The 22,294-nt window shown below is 41.4% G+C and overlaps 1 protein-coding gene across 1 annotated transcript in view; it reads right to left on the reverse strand.

The window, feature by feature from the left end:
- The window catches only part of XPO4 (exportin 4), an 87,037-nt gene that overhangs the window by 56,083 nt on the left and 8,660 nt on the right, over nt 1–22,294 (reverse strand). The window contains exons 2-4 of the mRNA XM_064171702.1: nt 5,797–5,902; nt 2,019–2,160; nt 925–1,063 (exon numbers count right to left, since the gene is read on the reverse strand). Of these exons, the coding sequence (XP_064027772.1) occupies nt 925–1,063; nt 2,019–2,160; nt 5,797–5,902 (387 nt within the window). The remainder of the gene's footprint in view (nt 1–924; nt 1,064–2,018; nt 2,161–5,796; nt 5,903–22,294) is intronic.

The raw sequence follows: 22,294 nt of genomic DNA on the forward strand, positions 1-22,294 counted from the left end.
ACATGAGCTGCATTACTTCTAGTACACTTTGATTGAATTTGCAGAGTTAAACACTTGCTACTCACATCTAGTACAACTGCTGCTCTAAACACTCAGCAGTGTTGTGAGCTAGTTCCCTCAAGATTTTTGTTTGAGAAAAACTTCAGTTAAAAGTTTCAGCATGAAATCTACATACTCTTCAATTTTCATCCGGTCGGAGAAAAATCACCTCTCTTTAATCTCTGGTTACATGCCTCTATTATGACCTATTCTAAACTTATCTCCTGGCATAGCAAACGGAATTTCACTAAATGCATAGATAGATATCGGACACCTTGTTTCCACTTTGAGCTCAGTATGGAAGGTAACACTTACCCCTAGTAGTATGACATTAAATCTAGAGTAAGTTTTGTATTTCCATTCCACATTTTACTTCCTCACACCCCTTTCTCTCCATCTACCCGTCTCGCACTGAACAGCAGAGGCCTATGCCTCTTGCTCAACAGCCTATTCCGACAGCTGAGCTACAGGAGGGTGCAGCACTGCACAGAGGGGAGGGGAACAGCGTGTAAAGGACCTGCCAGCTAATGGAAAATCCATTTTAGATCATTCTGTTTTATTAAAGAAACACAAGACCAACAAAAAAACCCCCACTACAAACAACAACAACAACAAAAACCATGGCACTTAAAGCAACTATTCAGAGAAACATGCTCTCTAAAAAATATGGTATAATTGTATAGCAAAGAACTACACAACTACTCCTTGTCTCAAAATATTAAAAAAAAGTCCTGGTAAATGATTGGTTATTACCCAAATAATTACTGACTTTATTACTAATTTTAGTTTTTAGGTAAGTATAGAAGACTTTACAGTCACTAAGTACATAACACATGCTGCTGATACAGGTTGCTTAAATTCTGAAGAAGAAAATAAAATACTCACCACAGTGGGGTTACCACTGCTGATCAACTGGCTGACTTCATGAAAAATGCTTTTGCAGTCGATCGATTTGTCTAATGATCCCCGCTTCACTATCACTGCTACTGCTAAGAGAATCTGCTCCCGAACGTACTTTTGAAGGCTGTAAGCAATGTTGCAAAAATATATTTACAGATACATTTTCAATATCAGTGCTTGGTAAAATTTGAAATGTATTTATTTGTCAAACTTTTTCAGTGAATTCACTAACTGCAGAAGTCAACAATGTGTTAAGAACAGAAGATAAATTACTGTTGAAATGGTCTTTTTTTCCACTGGGAAACAAAAGGTTAACCCAGAGTTTATGCTAAATAATGGGTTGGAGTGGCTGGAGAGCAGCCAGACAGAGAGGGATCTGGGGGTGCTGATTGATACCCACCTGAACATGAGCCAGCAGTGTGCCCAAATGGCCAAGACAGCCAGTGGCATACTGGCCAGCATCAGGAATGGTGTGGTCAGCAGGAGCAGGGAAGTCATTCTGCCCCAGTACTCTGCACTGGTTAGACCTCACCTTGAGTACTGTGTTCAGTTCTGGGCTCCCCAGTTTAGGAGGGACATTGAGATGCTTGAGCGTGTCCAGAGAAGGGCGACGAGGCTGGTGAGAGGCCTTGAGCACAGCCCTATGAGGAGAGGCTGAGGGAGCTGGGATTGGTTAGCCTGGAGAAGAGGAGGCTCAGGGGTGACCTTATTGCTGTCTACAACTACCTGAGGGGTGGTTGTGGCCAGGAGGAGGTTGCTCTCTTCTCTCAGGTGGCCAGCACCAGAACAAGAGGACACAGCCTCAGGCTGTGCCAGGGGAAATTTAGGCTTGAGGTGAGGAGAAAGTTCTTCACTGAGAGAGTCATTGGACACTGGAATGGGCTGCCCGGGGAGGTGGTGGAGTCGCCATCCCTGGGGCTGTTCAAGGCAAGGTTGGACATGGCACTTGGTGCCATGGTCTAGCCTTGAGCTCTGTGGTAAAGGGTTGGACTTGATGATCTATGAGGTCTCTTCCAACCTTGGTGATACTGATACTGTGACAAATCCTACAGGTTTGGAGATGTTTTTTACATACTTACTTAGGCCTTTGTAAGACATAGGTTAGAAGGAATGTTCGCAGTGACTCAATGCTAGTTTTTTCCAAGAGAATCCATTCTCTTACAACTGCTTCCATTATTGCTGTAGCAGCTTGAAAAAGGACGTAGTCCACTTTACTAGTTTCTGTGAGGAAAAAACAAAGGCAACCTGAGTATCAGAAGACACACACATTTAGCTGGTATGTATTTCCAACAAAAAATATATTAATGGAATTTATGACTATTTATTAGCAAATGGAACTTTTGTTGCTATGAAAACAGATGAAGAATTTACAATTCAGATGGGAGGAAAAACAATCAATAACCTAATTATCAAATTGCCCAATATTATTTGAGTAAGTGACTCAGAGGGAGAAAAGCTGGCTGTGCAAGGAGACTGGGCCAAAGACCAGGAACAAGAATGCTAACACAACTGTGGAACAAAATAAAAGAGATGATGGATTTAGTCCCACTACATTAAGATATGATTGATTCGAGAGGCATGCCAGAACTGAAGACTCTTCTGTGATTTGAGTGCTTGCCTTTGGAACCAGCGGTGCATGAAATTGCATGTATTTTATGGATGATGAGAAATTCAGTCCACTTGCACCTAAAGCTACCATTTGTGTTTATCAAAATGATTTTTTTTTTTTACAGACTGGTGTAATTAAAGTTTTCTATATCATGTTCAAGCTTCTGCAGTTATCTTGAGGTAATAAAACCAAAACTTCCAATCATAGTGTAGGAATCCTTAGCCCTTAGGAGTTGATGGCTTTGTATATATTATGTACAAAAAAATAGGTGTTATGGAAAATGTAACAGTTTAGGTGACCATATATTATGATTGAAGAGAAACTCCAGAAAGTTCATTTAATTTTTATGACTATAGAAAGCTACAGAAAGTTTTGGGTTTTGTTTTTTGTTTGGGTTTTTTTTTTTTTTTTTTTATAGTTCCTCTGTTTTTAAATTTTTTAATCTAGAAATAGCAATTAGCATCTTTGTAGCCAATTTCAAAACTTTCTGACCTCTATAGAAAACACAGAAAGAATCTTCAGAAAGGGTGAAGGCATAGCATGGTAAAAGCATAAAATACGAAACACTAGAAATAAAATTCCTGAACAAGAAGCAGTTTGAGTGGTGAGTGATAAGCCAAGACTAGAAACACTCTGTTTGGAGCAACCTTGGTCATGAGATGATGGGCTTTAAATGATTACAAGACAAACTTTCTTCCTCTGATTAAATACACAGAAGTTTTAATATACATTTCCTTTGTACACAAGTTCTGTATCCAAGATACAAGACAATTTGCTAAAATGTTTTAAAGTAATTTAATCAGGCTCCAAATCTAAACCCTACACAGGTAAACATGCTTAAATCAAAATAAATCACCTTTAAACCTACTTAGCTTAATTTGGAAAGCTAAGTAACCACTTAAAAGATTAATGTGTATGTCTAACACATACATAAAACCAAGCCAAATTACACTTGCATGGGAATTGTAATTCTGACATTTATTAACTTCTTGGGCTTTGGCTTTTCAAACTGCACAAAGCTCAGACAAAAAGAGTATTCTATTAAAAAAGAAGAGAGTGGAATTTCTCCTGTATTAAGTACCACAGGTGCACAACTGCAATCATTAACAGCACAGATATCCAGCATCCAGTTTAAGTTCACAACTATTCAAAGCACCACCATTATCTACACGAAGTTACTAAAGAAAGACAGGACAAGTTTTGCCAGTATGTTTAAACATCTATAAACTTATAACAGAAGAACACAGCACTTCATTCTTCCTGGGTTCAGCTCCTGGTTTTGAAAGAAACTGCACAGTAGTGGCTACTCCACTTTTCATTATGCTTATCATTTCCATTGCTCTCCCTCTATCACTCACACACCCTTCTTCCCATTAATACATTCTTCCTGTTAACCCTTTCTACACCCAAATTCCTCTCTTGAATATTTTTTTTCTACTCTGATTCTCTGGTTCCTGCCCATCCTTACCTGCACATATCCCTTCTGCACACTTCAACTCTTTTGATCACAAACAGGTTGCTTCCCCTTCCCTGGCTCTTTATTTCATAGTCCCACCTCTCCCCTCTCAACTCCCAAGTCTTAACTAGCTGTTCTTTTTTGTCCAGACTGCACAAGCACTTACTCAAGAAGCACAAAGTTTTAGGAAAAGTTTCTCAGCTCCAGGTCTCAGCACTGCAACTGCCTAACACTGCCAGGAAAAATCTGCCCCAGGAGAAAATACACTGATTTCTCAATGGTGGTGGAATAGGAACAGTTTAAATTATATTTCTGGACAACCAAAAGGTGTCAAAAAGAGGATCACATTCCTTCCAACCAGCCACAGTTCAGAAAAAAAAAAAAGTAAAACATCTGCAGTGATAGCTCATTATTGATGTTAAATTGAATTCCCATCTCTGAAAAGAAGATGCATCGATTTTATTAATTTTCATTATTTCTGGTTGGTGATAAATATATCTCTCTTAAAAGAGTAAAATTATCTATAAACAAAGTTACTGAAAGATGCTCTTTTGCTTGCTTAAAATTCTCTAAAAGTCAATGTGGTAAAAATTGAAATAATAAGCATCAATTTTGCAGACCCATAAACCAAAAAGTGGGACTACTGTCTTCAGGACCAGATGAAGTACAATTATTATAACACTAAAATTCATTTGTGGAAAAAAATCTGGTTGGGGAGTGAGTGTAGGAAAGGAACTACATCCTCCTCTATAATATCACAGTATAATTTAAGGACACAGTAGGAGGCTTGAAATATTGATAATGTTCATGAATTCTAAGTCCTTAATCCAGTAAATGGAGGTAAATCTAAATAACTGTTTAAAAAAATAGTCTGAAACAAATCATGTATGAAAGTAATCATATTTTAGCTATAAGTCAAATGTCTTTGCTCATTGTGGCAAATTCTCTGAAGGAAAAGTTGCTGTCTGTGTTTTTGTCATGTGGTATTTTTCCACAAACTTCCAGGTTTTCCTCACTAGGTTTCAGAGTCAGCCTTTACTGAAAGTTCCCCTTCACCTCCCCCGAACATGCACACCTGGTGAGTACAGTGGTGCTCAGCCAGAATCCTGCATGCTTACTACTCCTGCAAATTTCAGATTATTTAGCTGCCACACTCTAATAAAGTCTCTAAAGTGCCTGTAAAAACATACTTACTTTAGAAGACTTGTGACACAACCACATTCACAGCATTTCCATTAAAACCCAAGAAGTTTCTAAGAAAAGGTGATACCTACCTATCTCTTTCCTTTTTCCACAGGTATGATCTCAAAAAACCTCAATACTTATGGCTTCTACCAGGTAGACACAAGCACTTATAACTACTTTTTTTTTTTAAAGTAACAGTTGGGCTGTTAAAAGTAACTTAGTGAGACATTCAACCTGAAATAAACTCTCACCACGGAAAGTTTCAACTGCAATACAAAACCTGGCAAAAGTGTATAAAATTGCACTGTCAGTTGATTTGAGGGGAAGCATCAAGACAAGCAATCAACACTACAGGCAGATCCACAAGCTCCACAGATTAGACAGCATTACAATAATCATGTCACAGAAGGAATCTGAAGCTGTTCAATCAGTTTAGGAGCTTAGCTACACAAAGCCACCCATTATACCTTTAAAGCTACCAGAAACAAAACAAAAAAGGGCAGCAATAGGCTTCACCTTCCATGAAAGTCCACATTCCCAGCTGCAGAACAGCACAGTTCCAGCTAGGAAAACAGGTACATACTTAACTTATTTTATTAAAACTTACCCAAAATGTGTTTGCAAACAGCAAATGGTGATTTTGATTTTCTAAATGACAAGAATATGTGCTCAGCATGTTGGCGTTGTTCATTGTTGACCATGGAAGGTGGTGCCTGAAAAGACAGAAAAAAAAACAACCCAAAAAGTTAATCATGCATTAAATGCTCATCCTGACTGTAAATATGTACGAACAACATCATGAACTTACATATATTTGCCTTGCTATATATCAAAACTAAGCATCTCTTGGGAAAGCTGCCTGCTCTTTCTCAGCCATGGCTTCTTACATACCATGTAAATTTATACTACATGCATTTATACTACATGTAAATTTATACTACATACTACATGCACTTAAGTGGATCTTTCCAAGTACTGTGTTCCTAACAGAAATGAGTTCTAAATTCTTTTTCTATTCAAACCAAAAATATGATGGCACATCACTAAGTGATGCTACTCAGTCACAGAGACAAAGCACTATTTTTAATTTTAGTTCCATATTTAATTTAAAATACTGAGTTACATAATAAATTCAAGGGATTAAAAAATTACAATGGAAATACTTCAAAATAAAGTATTAGTAGTAACATACTACCCTCTAGTGTTTAACGTTAAAGCTGACATTGCAACACTGAGTGAAGGCTCTGATTACAGAGGGGTCAGCCTATGGGTACTGCTGAAAGTCAGCTCTACAGGGCTTTCTACCTCAAAATCATGAACAAAGCATGAAAACTACAGAGTAACCTGGACCACTGCAAGGTGGGACACTGCCTACAGAGCACAAATGAGATCTAACTGCCTTTCACCATAGCCTGACCACTCTGAGTAACCCCAACATTCCCTCCACTGCCCACTTGGTAAAACCAGCCTTGCATAAAACATCAGTTGCTCACAAGACCACGCTGCTCCCCACTTTTGCCATTAATATTCTCTGCCTTCTGCTATTTGGGATTTATCTGAACAAGTACAAAATACTCTCACAGGGGATTAATGCTACAGAGCAGCATAAGCTGAACTGATGACACACCTTTGAGAAAGAAACGCACATGCATAGAGACATTGCAAACAAAGTGCAGAGCCAGGTCAAGGTGACAACGTAACAACGTAATTTACTGAACTTCCAAATTCCAGTCCTGTCCCTAGCAAACTGAGGAGAATGTGTGTGCCATATCTCTTTTGGACCTGCTTTATACTCACTGCTTTGGGAATAAAAGCACAAAGACCTCAGCAGAAAGACCAAAACTTTTATCTCAAGTGAAATATTTTACAGTAAATAAAATTATATAAAATCTGATTTAATTCTTTCATCCTTGACAAAATATAAGATCACAAAAACATGAAAAAGTAACACCACAGATTAAAACTCAGTAATTTGAGTAAATTAAGCAAGGGAAAGCAGGCTCCTAATAAACAGCTGTGCTGCTGCTTAGTAAATTTCTGACTCAGCTTCTGTGCAGGTAAAATCAGTGTCTGTCAGTGGAACAAAGTAAGCAGTGGAAAAAGGCAGCTGCAAAAGACCCTCATGGATGTAGAAAAACTGCTCCACCCCTTCACCTTTACCCAAACCTGATCTGATTTACAGTCAATTTGGGGGGGTGGACAATGATTATTCCTAAACAATTATTTGAATGTATATGCAGGATATTTCAACCTTACCAGCTCTGGGGACAAAAGCAAGCAGCAATTTGTGTTCGCTTGTACACAAGCACAGACAGCAGTCTGCCTTCAGTTCACACCTTCTAGCTTCCACATGTTTGGAGCAGCATCTCAAGGGCTAAGTCAGCAGGTAGCAGGTAGAAGTATGAGTAGAAAGGCTTTCAGATATTTGGGGCATTACACAACGCTGAACAACTGAGATAGAAGTAATGTCCACAGTGACACCCGAGTCCTTCCAGGACATGGAGCTTTGGTACATTCCAACCCAACACAGAGACCAACGCTTTAACAGCTTTTTAAGCAAGTGTAAACTTGTAAAGAAGCAACCTCACCAAACTGGGACATGTGACATGTCTGCAATAAAACCTGAACTCTGCCATATACAGTCAGCCAGCAGCAGCAGCTGTTTCTAACCATTCATGTTTTCTGCAGTTTGAAGGACAGTGCTTCACACAGCAGAACTCCAGATACATTCACTGCAACAGAGCCAGCTGTACTGAATGCCAGAAGAATATTCAGAGCAGGTTACCAAGAATCCTGGAATAACACAGCAGCATTTTAACTTGCACTTCAGCCACTGCTGCTGCAAAGAAACCAAACCAAACAAAGAAGCAGTCTCCACTTTCTCCCTTCGTTGTATAGGCAAGGATTTGAGCAAACACAAGAACCAAACTGAAGGAGGGACCACCAAAAAGCATCCCACCAAAGGCAGGTTATATTCATCCAGATCAGTTCCCCAGCCTAGTTCGCCATAAGCCAGAACACTATGAGACAGAATGGCTGGTGACACACTGCCTTTTCAGCATTAATTAGCATTTAAAGTGCATTTAACCTACAAGCTCTGTTACTGTACAATATCATGAGAATACTCAAGTCTCAAGAAACAAATAGCTTTGGTCAAGGAAATTTTGTGAGAACTAAGAATCAATTTTTTGTGACAAGTGACTTATCTAATAACTCTCTGCTACCAAAAGGACCCTCTTGTCATCCCTTTGAACTATCAAAAAAACCCCAAAATCAACAACCAAACAACCAAAAAAAAACCCCAAAACCAAAACCAGGGACAAGCAAAGGGAATGCATACTTCTGTTACTTTATGAACATTCTTTTACTGCTATAACAAACATCAAGAAGTCAGACAAGTGGCAAGAGGAAAAAGGACTGGAGTGACACTGCCCTTTCAGCACTACTGACCATGCAGCTCTCAGCTCATGAAGGCTCACTAATTACAGCCATGTTAGAAGAAATCCTTTGGGAGTGACAAGGCATAACATTTTGCACATCTGGAGTAATTTATATTCACAGTCTTACAACAAAAAGGCCTAAACTTGAACTAATTTTGCATTAACAGAGCATATTTGAGTTTGTCATATAGACATCACAGCTATTAAGTGCCTATTAAGGGCACTTTCAAGGATATAAGCTGCACATTATGGCATCTTTAAAAATTGACAGAATTAAAGTTCTATGGGAAATAACCCATATGTTTACAGTAACTAGAAGAGACCTCAGCTTCAACACTATTGGTGCCATGGTCTAGCCTTGAGCTCTGTGGTAAAGGGTTGGACTTGATGATCTGTGAGGTCTCTTCCAACCCTGATGATACTGTGATACTGTGATATTATTTTGAGTCTTCTACTTCTCTGAGGTCTGACTGCAGAAGATCTTTGACACCTTGGCAAAGCACACAGCACACTGCATTCCTGTACTGTCTTTTTAAATCACAATAATACAATACACTGCAGACTTAGCCTCTCAAAACTGTCTACAACAGAAAACAGCTGAGTTTGAAGCTGTACTGTATAGTCACCAGAGGGAGCTTAAAGCCCACAGTCTACTGCCCTCGCCGTGTTCAAACAGAGAGCTAACCACACGCTGAAGTCCAGGTAATGGAGGGCTTTAGAAGAAAGCCCAGCATATGCATACTCTGTGTACCAACGCCACTTAACATGAACACTGTCCCAGGTGAGTACAAGACCCCTGGAAGCTGGTGCCAGCAAAACACAGTAAAATCAGCCCACTCTCAGCAGGTAACATATCTCAGCTTGCATGGATGCAACAGCAACAAGACAGCTATTTTGGAAGGACTGGAACAAATCCCAAGATGGGTTTTGTTTTCCACGACTACTACATCAGCTACGTTAACAAAATCTAAACAAAACTTCCATGCAATTCTCTTTTCTTTCCAGTGTGGACCTTGACAAAATCAAAACTGAATTCAGCTGTCCATCAGAAATAGAAGTTTCTCATCAGTGAGTCTGAGGTCAGCACATTCCCTTTAAATTCTTCTCCTCATTCTTACCTCTTCATGAACACCACAAGAAAAAGTTTCAGAGACAAAGCTCCATCACTCCTTGTGCTACTAACAGAATAGCCAACACTGTTCACAACTACTGTTTACCCCTGGCAATCTTAGTATAAGCAACCCATCTGATCTGAAAATACACAGACATCACAAATGCAACAAGTTAACATTATGCCCTCAAACAGGATAGGTACCCCAGCAGCCAGAAGAGTACCGGTAAGTTTTTAACTTGCTTTCCCATTCTTACTGCCTGCAATCATCCTTTTCTATCAAGGGAAAATAAAGAGCATCTTATACAGTGAAACCACTTTATCCTGCTAGTTCACCTATTGCCACTTACATTTTTATCCTCTCCAAAATAATCTTTGTTTCTTCCTTATAGATGTATATTTCACATTTCTAACTCTGATCATCTTTTTCTTCTGCTGCCTTGATGGTACACCATCAATTTAAATGATACCATATTATTCACTGAAGTGACAAGAATCACAGAATACATCTGGTTGAAAGAGACCTCAGAGATTACCCAGTACAATTCTTAAGACAGCACTGAAGGGTCAACACTAAACCATGTCCCTAAAGCACCAGGTTCATATGCTGCTTAAACACCTCTAGGGATAATGACTCCACCATTGCCCTGGGCAGACCATTCCAATGTTTGACGACCTTTCCAGTGAATAATTCCAAATATCCAGCCTAAACCTTCCATGGAACACCTTGTAACCATTTCCTCTAGTTCTGTTGCTTGTCCTCAAGAAGAGGCTGCCCCCCTCCTCAGTCCAGCCTCCCTTCAGGCAGTTGTGGGGATGCCATGAGGCCTCCTTGCAGCCTCATCTTATCCAGACTGAACAACCCTAGCTCCCTCAGATGCTCCTCTTAGGGCTGTGCTCTAGCCCCTCACCAGCCTTGTTGCCCTTCTCTGGACACATTCAAGCACCTCAACATCTTTCTTAAATTGAGGGGCTCAGACCTGGACACAGTACCCAAGGTGTGGCCCAACCAGTGCTGAGTACAGAGGCAGAATGACTTCCCTGGTCCTGCTGGTCACACTATTCCTGACACAGGCCAGGATGCCATTGGCCTTCTTGGTGACCAGGGCACACTGCTCGCTCATGTTCAGTCACCGTTGTTCAGTACCCCCAGGTCCCTCTCTGCCTGGCTGCTCTCCAGCCACTCTGTCCCCACCCTGTAGCACTGCATGGAGTTGTTGAGGCCAAAGTGCAGTACTCTGCACTTGGCCTTGTTAAAACTCATAGTGCTGGACCGTGTCCATCTATCCAGCCTGCCCAGGTCCCTCTGCAGAGCCCTCCTGCCCTCTAACAGATCCACACATGCTCCCAACTTGGTGTTGTCTGCAAATCTACTGATGCTGGACTCAGACCCCTCCTCCAGATCATCAGTGAAGATATCAAACAGGACTGGGTCCAGCACTGACCCCTGGAGCACACCACTAGTAGCTGGTTTCCAACTGGGTATGGCTCCATTCAGCACCACTCTCTGGGCCCAGCCCTCCAGCCAGTTCTTAACCCAGCACAGAGCACCCCTGTCAAAGCCACGGGCTGCCAGCTTTGCCAGGAGTTTGCCATGACAGGGAGTGTCAAAGGCCTTGCTGAAGTCCACACAGACTACATCCACAGCCTTCCCCACATCCACCAGGTGGGTCACCTGGTCATAAAAAGAGATCAGGTTGGTCAAGCAGGACCTGCCCTTCCTAAATCCGTGCTGGCTGGGTCTGGTTCCCCTGGCCATCCTCTGGGTGCCCTGTGACTGCACTCAGGATGATCTGTTCCATTATCTTGCCTGGCATGGAGGTCAGGCTGACAGGTCTGTCATTTTCTGGGTCCTCCTTTGGTGACCTTCGAGTCTTCAGGGACCTCTCCAGTGAGCCATGGCTGTTGATAAATAATGGAGAGTGGCTTGGCCAGCTCATCAGCCATCTCCCTCACCACTCCAGGATAGAACCCATCTGGTGTCATGGATTTCTGAGGATCTGAGAGGCTAAACAGGTTCCTAACTGCTTTCTCCTGGATTACAGGGAGGCTGTTCCGCTCCCTGACCCCACCTACCAGCTCAGGAGGCCAGCTGTCCTGAAGACAACCTGTTTTACTACTGAAAATTGAAGCAAAGGAGGTGTTAAGCACCTCTGCCTTTTCTTCATCCCTAGTTACTACATTCCCCTCCTTGTCCAATGAAGAGTGGAGCTTATCATTGCCCCTCCTTTTGTCATTAATATATTAATAAAAACATTTCTTATTATCACAGAATCAAAGAATTAACCAGGTTGGAAAAGACCTCTAGGATCACCGAGTCCAACCTATCACCTAACCCTTCTAATTAACTAAACCGTGGCACTAAGTGCTTTATCCAGCCTCCTTTTAAACACCTCCAGAGATGGTGGCTCCACCACCTCCCTGGGCAGCCCATTCCAATGGGCAATCACTCCTTCCATGAAGAATTTCTCCCCAGTGTCCAGCTCAGAGAGCAGTGGCTACGCTAAATTCTAACTGGGCTTTTGCTTCTCTAATTTTCTTCTTACATAACCTGGCAACATCCTTAATTTTTTCCTGAGTTACATCCTCCTCTTTCTAAAGGCGATATGCCCTCTTTTTTCCCCTTAATTCCTTCACAAGTCCCTCACCCATCCAGGCTTGTTGTCTTCCCTATTGGCTCTGCTTTCAGCAGATCAGGACAACCTGTTCCATGCCTTGAAGATTTCTTTCTTGAAGTAGGTCCAACCTTCCTGGACCCCTTCATTATTAAAGGCTTTTTCCCAAGGTACCCTTCAAGTCACTTCCTTCATTAAGCCAAAATCTGCCCTCCAGAAGTCTAGTGTGGATGTTTTGTTGATGCCCCTCCTAGCTTCACTGCATATTGTAAACTTTATTATTTTGTGGTCATTGCACCTCAGACAGCCTCTGACCACCACATTTCCCACCAGTCCTTCTCCATTCACAAACAACAGGTCAAGCAGAGCCTCATTCCTGGTAGGCTGACACACAAACTGTGTCAAGTTATCCTCTATACTCTTTAAAAACATTCTAAAAATTGAAATTACCAGGCCAGCTCAGATAGACCAGAAGATAAAGCTAAATTTACAGCAAAGCTAAATTTATAGGCATAGACACAAAATATATTTACATGTATTTAAGGTTATATACAATTTAGAAATAACACAGAAATCCAAATTTGCCCCACCCTAGACAAAGAAAGTCCAGAAGGGACCCACACCACCCTCTCTCTCTCCCCAGGCAGAAAACAACCAGCAAGGCTTGCATGTTATCTAGTCAGCTAAGGTTAGTGGAAGAGACCAGAGAGAGAAGCGAAGAAATCCAGTGCCCTAGAGCAAAGAAGAAATAGTTATTTATACTTCACCTTTTCATACCTTTCAGCAAGCGAGTGAATGATACAGAATTATTTCTTTTTACAACCAATGATCTAATTTCTCTTATTAGAATATTCCAATAAGCCTTAAACCACCAGAATCGTAGAATCAACCAGGTTGGAAGAGACCTCCAAGATCATCCAGGCCAACCTATCCCCCAGCCCTATCCAGTCAACTAGACCATGGCACTAAGTGCCTCAGCCAGTCTTTTCTTCAACACCCCCAGGAATGGTGCCTCCACCACCTCCCTGGGCAGCCCATTCCAATGCCAATCACTCTCTCTGGCAAGAACTTCCTCCTAACATCCAGCCTATACTTTCCCCAGCACAACTTGAGACTGTGTCCCCTTGTTCTGTTGCTGGTTGCCTGGGAGAAGAGGCCACCCCCCACCTGGCTACAGCCTCCCTTCAGGTAGTTGTAGACAGCAATGAGGTCACCCCTGAGCCTCCTCTTCTCCAGGCTAAACAACCCCAGCTCCCCCAGCCTCTCCTCATGGGGTTTGTGTTCCAGGCCCCTCACCAGCTTTGTTGCCCTTCTCTGGACACGTTCCAGCACCTCAACATCTCTCTTGAATTGAGGGGCCCAGAACTGGACACAGCACTCAAGGTGTGGCCTGACCAGTGCTGAGTACAGGGGAAGAATAACCTCCCTCGTCCTACTGGCCACACTGTTCCTCATCCAGGCCAGGATGCCATTGGCTCTCTTGGCCACCTGGGCACACTGCTGGCTCATCTGCAGCCTACTATCTACCAGTACCCCCAGGTCCCTTTCCTCCTGGCTGCTTTCCAGCCACTCAATCCCCAGCCTGGAGTGCTGCTTGGCATTGTTGTGGCCTGTGCGAAGAACCCTGCACTTGGCCTTGTTCAATCTCATCCCACTGGTCTCTGCCCACCCATCCAGCCTGTCAGGGTCCCTCTGCAGCACTATCCTACCTTCCAACAGATCAACACCTGCTCCTAGCTTGGTGTCATCTGCAAACTTACTGATGCTGGATTCAAACCCCTCATCCAGATCATCAATAGAGATGTTGAATAGGACTGGGCTCAGCACTGATCCTTGGGCAACACCACTAGTGACTGGCTGCCAACTGGATGTGGCACCATTCACCACCACGCTCTGGGCCCAGCCTTCCAGCCAGTTCTTGACCCATATCAGAGTGAATCTGTCCAAGCCACGAGATTCCACCTTTGCCAGGAGCTTGTTGTGGCAGACAGTGTCAAAGGTTTTGCTGAAGTCCATGTAGACTACAGCCACAGCCTTCTCTACATTCACCAGGCAGGTAACCTGATCATAAAAGGAGATCAGGTTGGTGAGACAGGACCTGCCCTTCCTAAACCTACACTAAAAAGGTAATATTTTAATGTGTAGCAACACTCAGAGGGGAAAGTAGAAGATCTGAAAAAGCATTACACCAACCTTCATTTGGAAAATACACATATGACTAGGAAACATCTGGTGGGGGTACACATGGAAAAATAAGGGGTCAAAATAGGAGGCTGGGGGTTTTGATTTGTTTGAAATAGAAGTAAATGAAGACAGAGCATCTGAAGGTACACATGTGTATTCAGAACCACATGTTTAGTACGAGCTTTTCCTACATCAGCAACACACCTTTAAAAAAAGAAATCTAAAATTGTGATTTCACAGGAGAGTGTCAAACAACGAAGGTAATAAAGACATAAGAAAGGTAGCAAATGGCTTGCAAATATCAGATGCTCGAACACTGGAGCTGGGTATTTGCCGATAAAAGGCTGAAGAACCACGATTGAAGCGGTGTCTGTAGGGTTCTTTTTTTAGCTCCTTCCTCTTATTTCTGAAAAGCCTTCAATTTAAAAAAGAAATAAACAAAATAAACATATCAAATCCTCCCCCCTTTGTTCAGGATTCTGCTCAGGAAGTTTCATATTGATTAACATGATCAAAATGTGTGGGTTTTGCCTGCGTATGAAGAGTGACATTATTTCCTTACTGATTTTAGGTGCCATTTGCGGGCACCGACAGTATCTTGAAATGAACAATTTCTAATAGTAATAATTTTGTTACTTCAATGTTAAAATCCAGAACAGTTTAGTTTTTTATGTAAGTATGATTAGTTAACCAATTTGTAGTCTCATCCCTGAATCATAATTTTGCTATGAAAAGTCCTGCCTGTGATCATGTATCAACACAATTAAGAACCTGATGAAGAGTGTGCATTCCTTGCAGACAGAAAAGTTTGCAGAGACAAACTGTGATTTTTCCTAGACTTTTGCTAAAGCAAGGCAGCACTGAACATAGCAGAATTCAGCATCTTCCTACAAATACACTGGGGGGGAAATCTGAAAATTAGCATGTCACAAAGAACAGTCACACACTCCTCCAGATTTGCTGCTTCAGAGAACACAGAGAGTGCACCAGAACATTTTAAGCTGACACCCACAGTATTCCCACCTACAAGAAAAGGTCCCCTATGAACAGCACAGCCTAAACATTAGTAGGATTATGGAAAGGCAAACATGCCTAAGAAGAAAATTTTCTTGGGTTTAAAATAGAAGATCAAATTGCTTGCACCTGCTACTACTGAAGCTGAGAAGAAACTTTCCTGCCAAAGGCAATGTTTATGTCTGCAAGTGAAGTACATTACAAACTTGACAGGGTTTGAGGGTAGAAACAAAAATCTGAGGTTTCTACTTAAGTGTGACTTCATAAAATCTACACAAACTCTCCAAACTAAGCTTCACAAATACCTTAGGGAATTTTGCCTTTTCTGCACTCTAGAAGTAAAATTAAATTGTTCCCAAACTCTGGGCTTTTATCAGCTTATGAAAAACCAATTAAACACATTAGTTCTTCAGAACAGTGTGGAGAGCTTTGAAGCCTAACAGAGGCAAGAATAAGAAACTGAATCTCTATCAATATACCAGTCTAAAGAAAAGCTATCACAGACAGCAATGGCACCACTGGGTCTGGACCTTGCTGACAGCCACCATCAGGCAAGACATGCTCAGAGAAGCAAGAACTAAAGGAGGCCCAGATGGCTTGCCAACATGTCCCAGCAGGCAGGGAAGCCAAGTAACAGTGAGGCATATGGAAAGGAGAAAGATCATGAGTGAACCTGAGAAGCACATGCAGGGGAACACCATGTGATAGTGATAACATAACTGAGGAACACAGGCAAAAATAGAAAGAGAAAAAAAGGGGGAAAAATCAAACAAAAGTGAAGGCAGTCATTTTTATCTAGTGCATCAAAGACAGCTAAATGTATTACTTTGTCCATGTAAGCAATTGTTACAGCTGCAACAAACCTAAATAATCAAGTCATGAAATTTAACTTACTGTGCTCTTCTACTGATTGCTCAAAATCTGCTAGAACCAGATTTCTGTGTTTTCAATAGCAAAGACCTAACAGAATCACAGTACAGTTCTGCTATGCAGATGAGCTGTAGAAAACAATCAGATTATCAAAATAAAGAGATTCCAAGTTTAACTCCATCAAATTTGATTAACTGTGTCACTTACCTTATTAAAATAGGTAAATCAAACAGGTCAGACAGAGAATTGTCTGGCTAGCCACACTGTCTTTCTCAGCTACTCACCCTACTTCTCTAACAGACACAGATACCCAACAACACAGAGATGTCTGATCAATTAATGAAGCAGGTACTACCAGCCAACAATTCTGGCTGTGTGAAGATGCTCAGCAACTGCTTCACAAGTGGATCAGACATCCGGGTCTTGGGCACTAAGTCAGAAGGTATCCATATAGCAGCTTCTACTGTCGAGGTAGGTTTTGTTGTTACATGACCACCAGAGCCTTAACTAATACCTAAGTTACTACAAAAAACATCTAGCTAAAACAACTTCAATTGTGTTCCTTTTCACTTGCTTTTGGGAATAATAATTTAAATCACAGAAATAACTTATCTTCCAACTAAAGAGATACTCAGGACTGGAAAGATAGATGCAAGAGATGACTTCTGCAACAGGGATATAAGACAGTAGAAATTTAAAACTTGCTGAACAAAAACACTGACTAAAACAAAAAAAAATCCCCAAAGTAATTATGATCTGAATTACTTAAAACCCAGAGTGGTCTGTATTTTTTATGTATATACTTGGAACAAATGTGTGACAAATGGAAGAATTACCTCCTACACATTTTCTGTAGAGACTTAACAATAAGGAAAAAAATACTTGGCCTTTTTCCTTCATATCAGATTTTGTTTCACATTTTGGAGCTGAAGTACCTTATTAAGTCTTTTGCAAGTAAAATGGGAGATAGATTGTGATTTATGATGTGATTTATTCTGTTTTAAATGATCTTATGCAAGATACCATATATACACTTTAATTGACTGGAGAGCCAAAGTAAATCATTACCACAGGTATCAAGAAGTTTTCTGAGAGAAGGCTTCATCTCCATGATCAGCAACAGAAACTACTGAGATTTTACTTCTCTACTAAGAAATGCACCCGGTTCTCCACTTAAACTACCATTTACGTACACAGCACACTTCAGATTCACTATTTGCGGTAGCCATTCTGCAGAGGAATACCATCCACTGTTCACTCCTGCTTCTTGGCATCAAAACAGGTAGCCAACACCTGCTGATTGAAGATGAGCAGGCAGGACTTGGAAGGCAAAAGAGAGAAGGTGGAGTCTTTGTGCAAGGAAGCAGGACTACAGCAGAGAAGGATAAAAGAGTATGAGGATGATGAAGGTACAGCCTCAGACAGCTGTGGTAGGACACTGCCAAATGGGTGGTATGAAGCTGATCTATGTACCTGTGTGAGCTGTTTATCTGCTGTCAGCTCTGACTGTTGTCAGTCTCTTCACAGGACATTTAGAACTTCCTCTTTCCTGACCATGATGCACATTGCTCAGCAAGAAAAGCCACAAACTCAACTAAACTAACAGGACATTGACTCGTCCCAACCTCCTAGAAGCGTTAGGTGAATGGGATCAGCCCAGAGTTCATCCACCCTACAGAGGATTACTCCAGAAGAAATTCTCCATGAGAAATTCTGCATATCCCAAGAGTTCAGTTTAAACTTGTCAGTGCTGGACCAGACTTGCAGAGTTGCATATAAAATAATCACAAAAGCTGCACAGAATTACCACAGATCTTACAGACAGTATCACAGTATCACAGTATCACCAAGGTTGGAAGAGACCTCACAGATCATCAAGTCCAACCCTTTACCACAGAGCTCAAGGCCAGACCATGGCACCAAGTGCCACGTCCAACCTTGCCTTGAACAGCTCCAGGGGCGGCGACTCCACCACCTCCCCGGGCAGCCCATTCCAGTATCCAATGACTCTCTCAGTGAAGAACTTTCTCCTCACCTCGAGCCTAAATTTCCCCTGGTGTAGCCTGAGGCTGTGTCCTCTCGTTCTGGTGCTGGCCACCTGAGAGAAGAGAGCAACCTCCTCCTGGCTACAACCACCCTTCAGGTAGTTGTAGGCAGCAATAAGGTCACCCCTGAGCCTCCTCCTCTCCAGGCTAACCAATCCCAGCTCCCTCAGCCTCTCCTCGTAGGGCTGCGCTCAAGGCCTCTCACCAGCCTCGTCGCCCTTCTCTGGACACGCTCAAGCATCTCAGACACTACAATCTAAATCTGGTCTTCTTTTTAAATCTTAGTGTTTTCTTTACAATCTCTGGGGTCAAGAAAATGTATCAAATTGGTTTCAAAAAATTCAGAATAAAATCAAATAGTCTTTCACTTCTGTAAGTCTAGGTAATGAAAACCCACGTACACAGCAGTAAAGACAAAATGTCTTGGAAAATGATGTGCATGCTTCATGTTTCTTTATTACTATTTCCTCCAAAACTGCAGTTAGGACATAAATTTAAACACGCTGAGAACTAATAAATCTGAGAAATGTGCTATAATGGATATCTAACTTACAGTGGACAGTCAGAGGATGAATGCTGACACGAGATTACAGAGCAGACTCTGAAACGGTTAAGTTCATTCACTGTTCTAACCTTTTGAAGTACAATCAAGTTCAAACCAGTAGTTCTGTTCAGTTGATTATCTGATAATTTCAACAAAATATCAGGCTAATGGCAAAATGCAAACTTACACAGATTCCCTTGAAGTCAGAAGGATCCTACAAAGCAACAAGAAGTCAACCCATGCATACCACATGCTCAGTAAAGACAGGACCAATGCAACACAGTATGGAAGGGCAAAACCAAGAAAAACACTGTAACTACACAGAACATGTATGGAAAACCTCATTATTCTACATCTCTTTTAATCATTTGATGTTAATAAAATCAGCTTGCTTTGACTTCAGCAGGAATGACACATGGATAGTGCAGTACCACAGGAACCCTACAAACACAGTTTACTGAAGAATACAAAGTCTTAAGTGCCCTTACTACAACTGCGCTCACACTAGCCTCAATTCCTACTCTTTGCTTCCTTCACCTCCTGAAACTTAGCCTTCTCATTCTGCAGCAAGCAGAAAGGTTGGTGAAAACAAAGCAAACCTCCCTTGGCTCTCACCAACTACTAGTGCTTCTCTTTTTCTCCCTTAATGAGTCTTGAAAGATAAATGGGTCCCAAGGTCAGGCCCTGAGCCTGTTACCCCAGACAGTAGGGAGGAGAGGAGCCTCAGCCTCAATAGCCACTGCAACCTTCACTGCACTGTGAACTATACCCTGGTTCTTTGGCAAGAAAAAGGACCCTAGCCCACCCACAGCTCCCGAAATCCTAACCACAACTCAATTCCAAGATTCAAATAGCTCACTTCTGTATCACTAATTTCTGTACCTCTAAGACAGTACAGACACGACTTAACAAAAAATTGACAGAAGCATTTCCTCCCACCAAGTTAATGAAGAAAGGCAGGCAACACAGGGCAGTCTGATTCCCTGCCAAAATTCAGGTTTTAGCACTTCCTCCTCCATCAATCTTGATGAAATTTCAAAACCATTTTGGGCCATCACCGTTCTTTCGAAGGAGTTAGTTAGAAATGAGACAAGGTAGTTTTTTTAAGTTTTCAAAGTTTAGATAAATTAGATTTGGAACATTCTTTTGTCTCAGCACACTATGAAAATGGCATACCCTTAGACACCTACCTTTATTAATGGCTTTTAGCTGTTAGGGCATTAATGGAAACTTACAGGCAGACACAACTGAAATACATACATAATACAATACAATACCTGACTCATGTAACCAAACAAATGTAAGTAGAGAGACATGAAATCTAGGAAAAACTCCATTCCCTAAGATTTTGCCCATTACTGGAAAAGAGCAAAAATACCTACAATATTGTACATACTTGAGAAAGTAAGATGCCATATACTCCACAGAATCACAGAGGCTGGAAAAGACCTTTGAGATCATCAAGCTCAGCCTATGAGCTAACACCACAACATCAGCTAAACCATACCACCAAGTGCCACATCAAATCTTTTCTTAAAGACCTCTAGGGATGGTGACTCCATCACCTCCCTGAACAGTCCATTCCAGAGCCCTCTACCTTCTTTCACTACTTTATTTCTACCTTTTTTCACTACTTTATTCTGCTCTTGCAGATACAGCCTGAACCATGTTACTGAAGAATTCCCATATCTCTATTCATCCTCCAACACACAGACGAGCAGACACACAACACATATGTTGATAAATCCTCTCCTAAAAGAGTTTTTGATAGTATTTTTCTTTTATTCTACATCCATATATTTTTGGCTTTTTTTCAAAAGAGGCATTTTTTAAGATTCCCTTAAAGTGCCTGAGCCCACTCTGAGAAACCTGCATAAATCAGCTACATCTCATGCTCTGAAGTGTCACAGGGATCTTCCACATACTTACTAAAAAATCACTGTGAAGAAATGTGGTCATAATTACATATTTTATTCTTAGCACTCTTAGAGGGAATGTTATTGTAACATGAGGAGAAGAATAGTTCCAGAAACAATACTGCCACTTCCTTTGATATTACAATTGAATATTTATATATTCCCCACTGAACAATTCATTATCCTGCAGCTACTCAACACCTGTTCTTAATCCCACTTAAAACAACCTCACAAAAATAAAGGCTTTGCAGTAAGCCTTCCTAAATCTCTCAGGAAGAAGTGTGTTTGGGGTTTGGGTAAGGCTTTTGATAGTCTTGCTGACAGGTAAGGAGAGTGTTTTCTTCATTGGAGAGGAGTGTACATGTTTTGTAAATCTATTTGCACATTCTCTCAATAATGATGCTAGATGTAGCCATCTGGGAAGGTACCAAAAAAGAGGTTGAAAGAAAAAGTCAAATACCAGCAACACTATTAGCAAAACAAATAGAAGTCAGTGACTAAAGAGATGATAAAAAGCTAAATGTGAACAGTTAAAGACTTTAATCAAAGAATAAATCCAAAACCTGTGATCAGAGCAGAAAACATGCAAAGCTCTGTTTGCACATAAGATCAGTGAAATATAAATTCTTTCAGCCACTGCTTTAACAACACACAAATTAAGTTTTAAGGCTTCCAATATCAACCAGGAATCTCTAGCTGTAAGGTGGGAACATTTCCCCTCCACATTTCTCTCCCCAGGGCTGCAGTCCCGTTGCAACAAGAGACATAGATCCAATCTTCCATTTGGGGATCTCCAGTTACTGCATACCCATACATAAGTATATACCTACAGACGTTGTAGAGAAGTCCCCATGAAATCTACCAGTAACCAAGGTGTAAAAGGTAGCTTTAAGATGAGGGGTGTAGCGTAGGAGGAAACAGAATTCTAAACACTAAAGTCAAACACACAGCAGACAGGCAGGGTCTGCCAACAATGCCTGAGTAAAGCCATAGCAAAATGAATGAAGAACTGACTGAAGAGCCCATGTAATGCCATGACCAAACCATGGCAGACAGAGTTGTGGGGCATTCATTTCAAAACCCTAAAGACCACCTAGTGGCAGAGTCAGACAAAATCATCAGAAAGAGACTTTGCTGCATGCCCAAGGCAGAGAAGCTACACATGTAGATCCTGTTCCAGAAAGGATGATACTTGCCCACACATCAACAGCATGGGAACTCTTCCCCTATCCTCAGGCAATACATGGAGGTATGACTTCTCTTTTGGTACCCTGTGACAGAGGTGGCAGCTGTGCAGCAACTCCTCAATGAGCACACAAATGAGCCAATGTGATTCACATTTGTACAATTGTTTCTGCTGTTTGTT

Source organism: Pogoniulus pusillus, chromosome 3 (genome assembly GCF_015220805.1).
Source record: "Pogoniulus pusillus isolate bPogPus1 chromosome 3, bPogPus1.pri, whole genome shotgun sequence".
Taxonomy (NCBI): Eukaryota; Metazoa; Chordata; class Aves; order Piciformes; family Lybiidae; genus Pogoniulus; species Pogoniulus pusillus.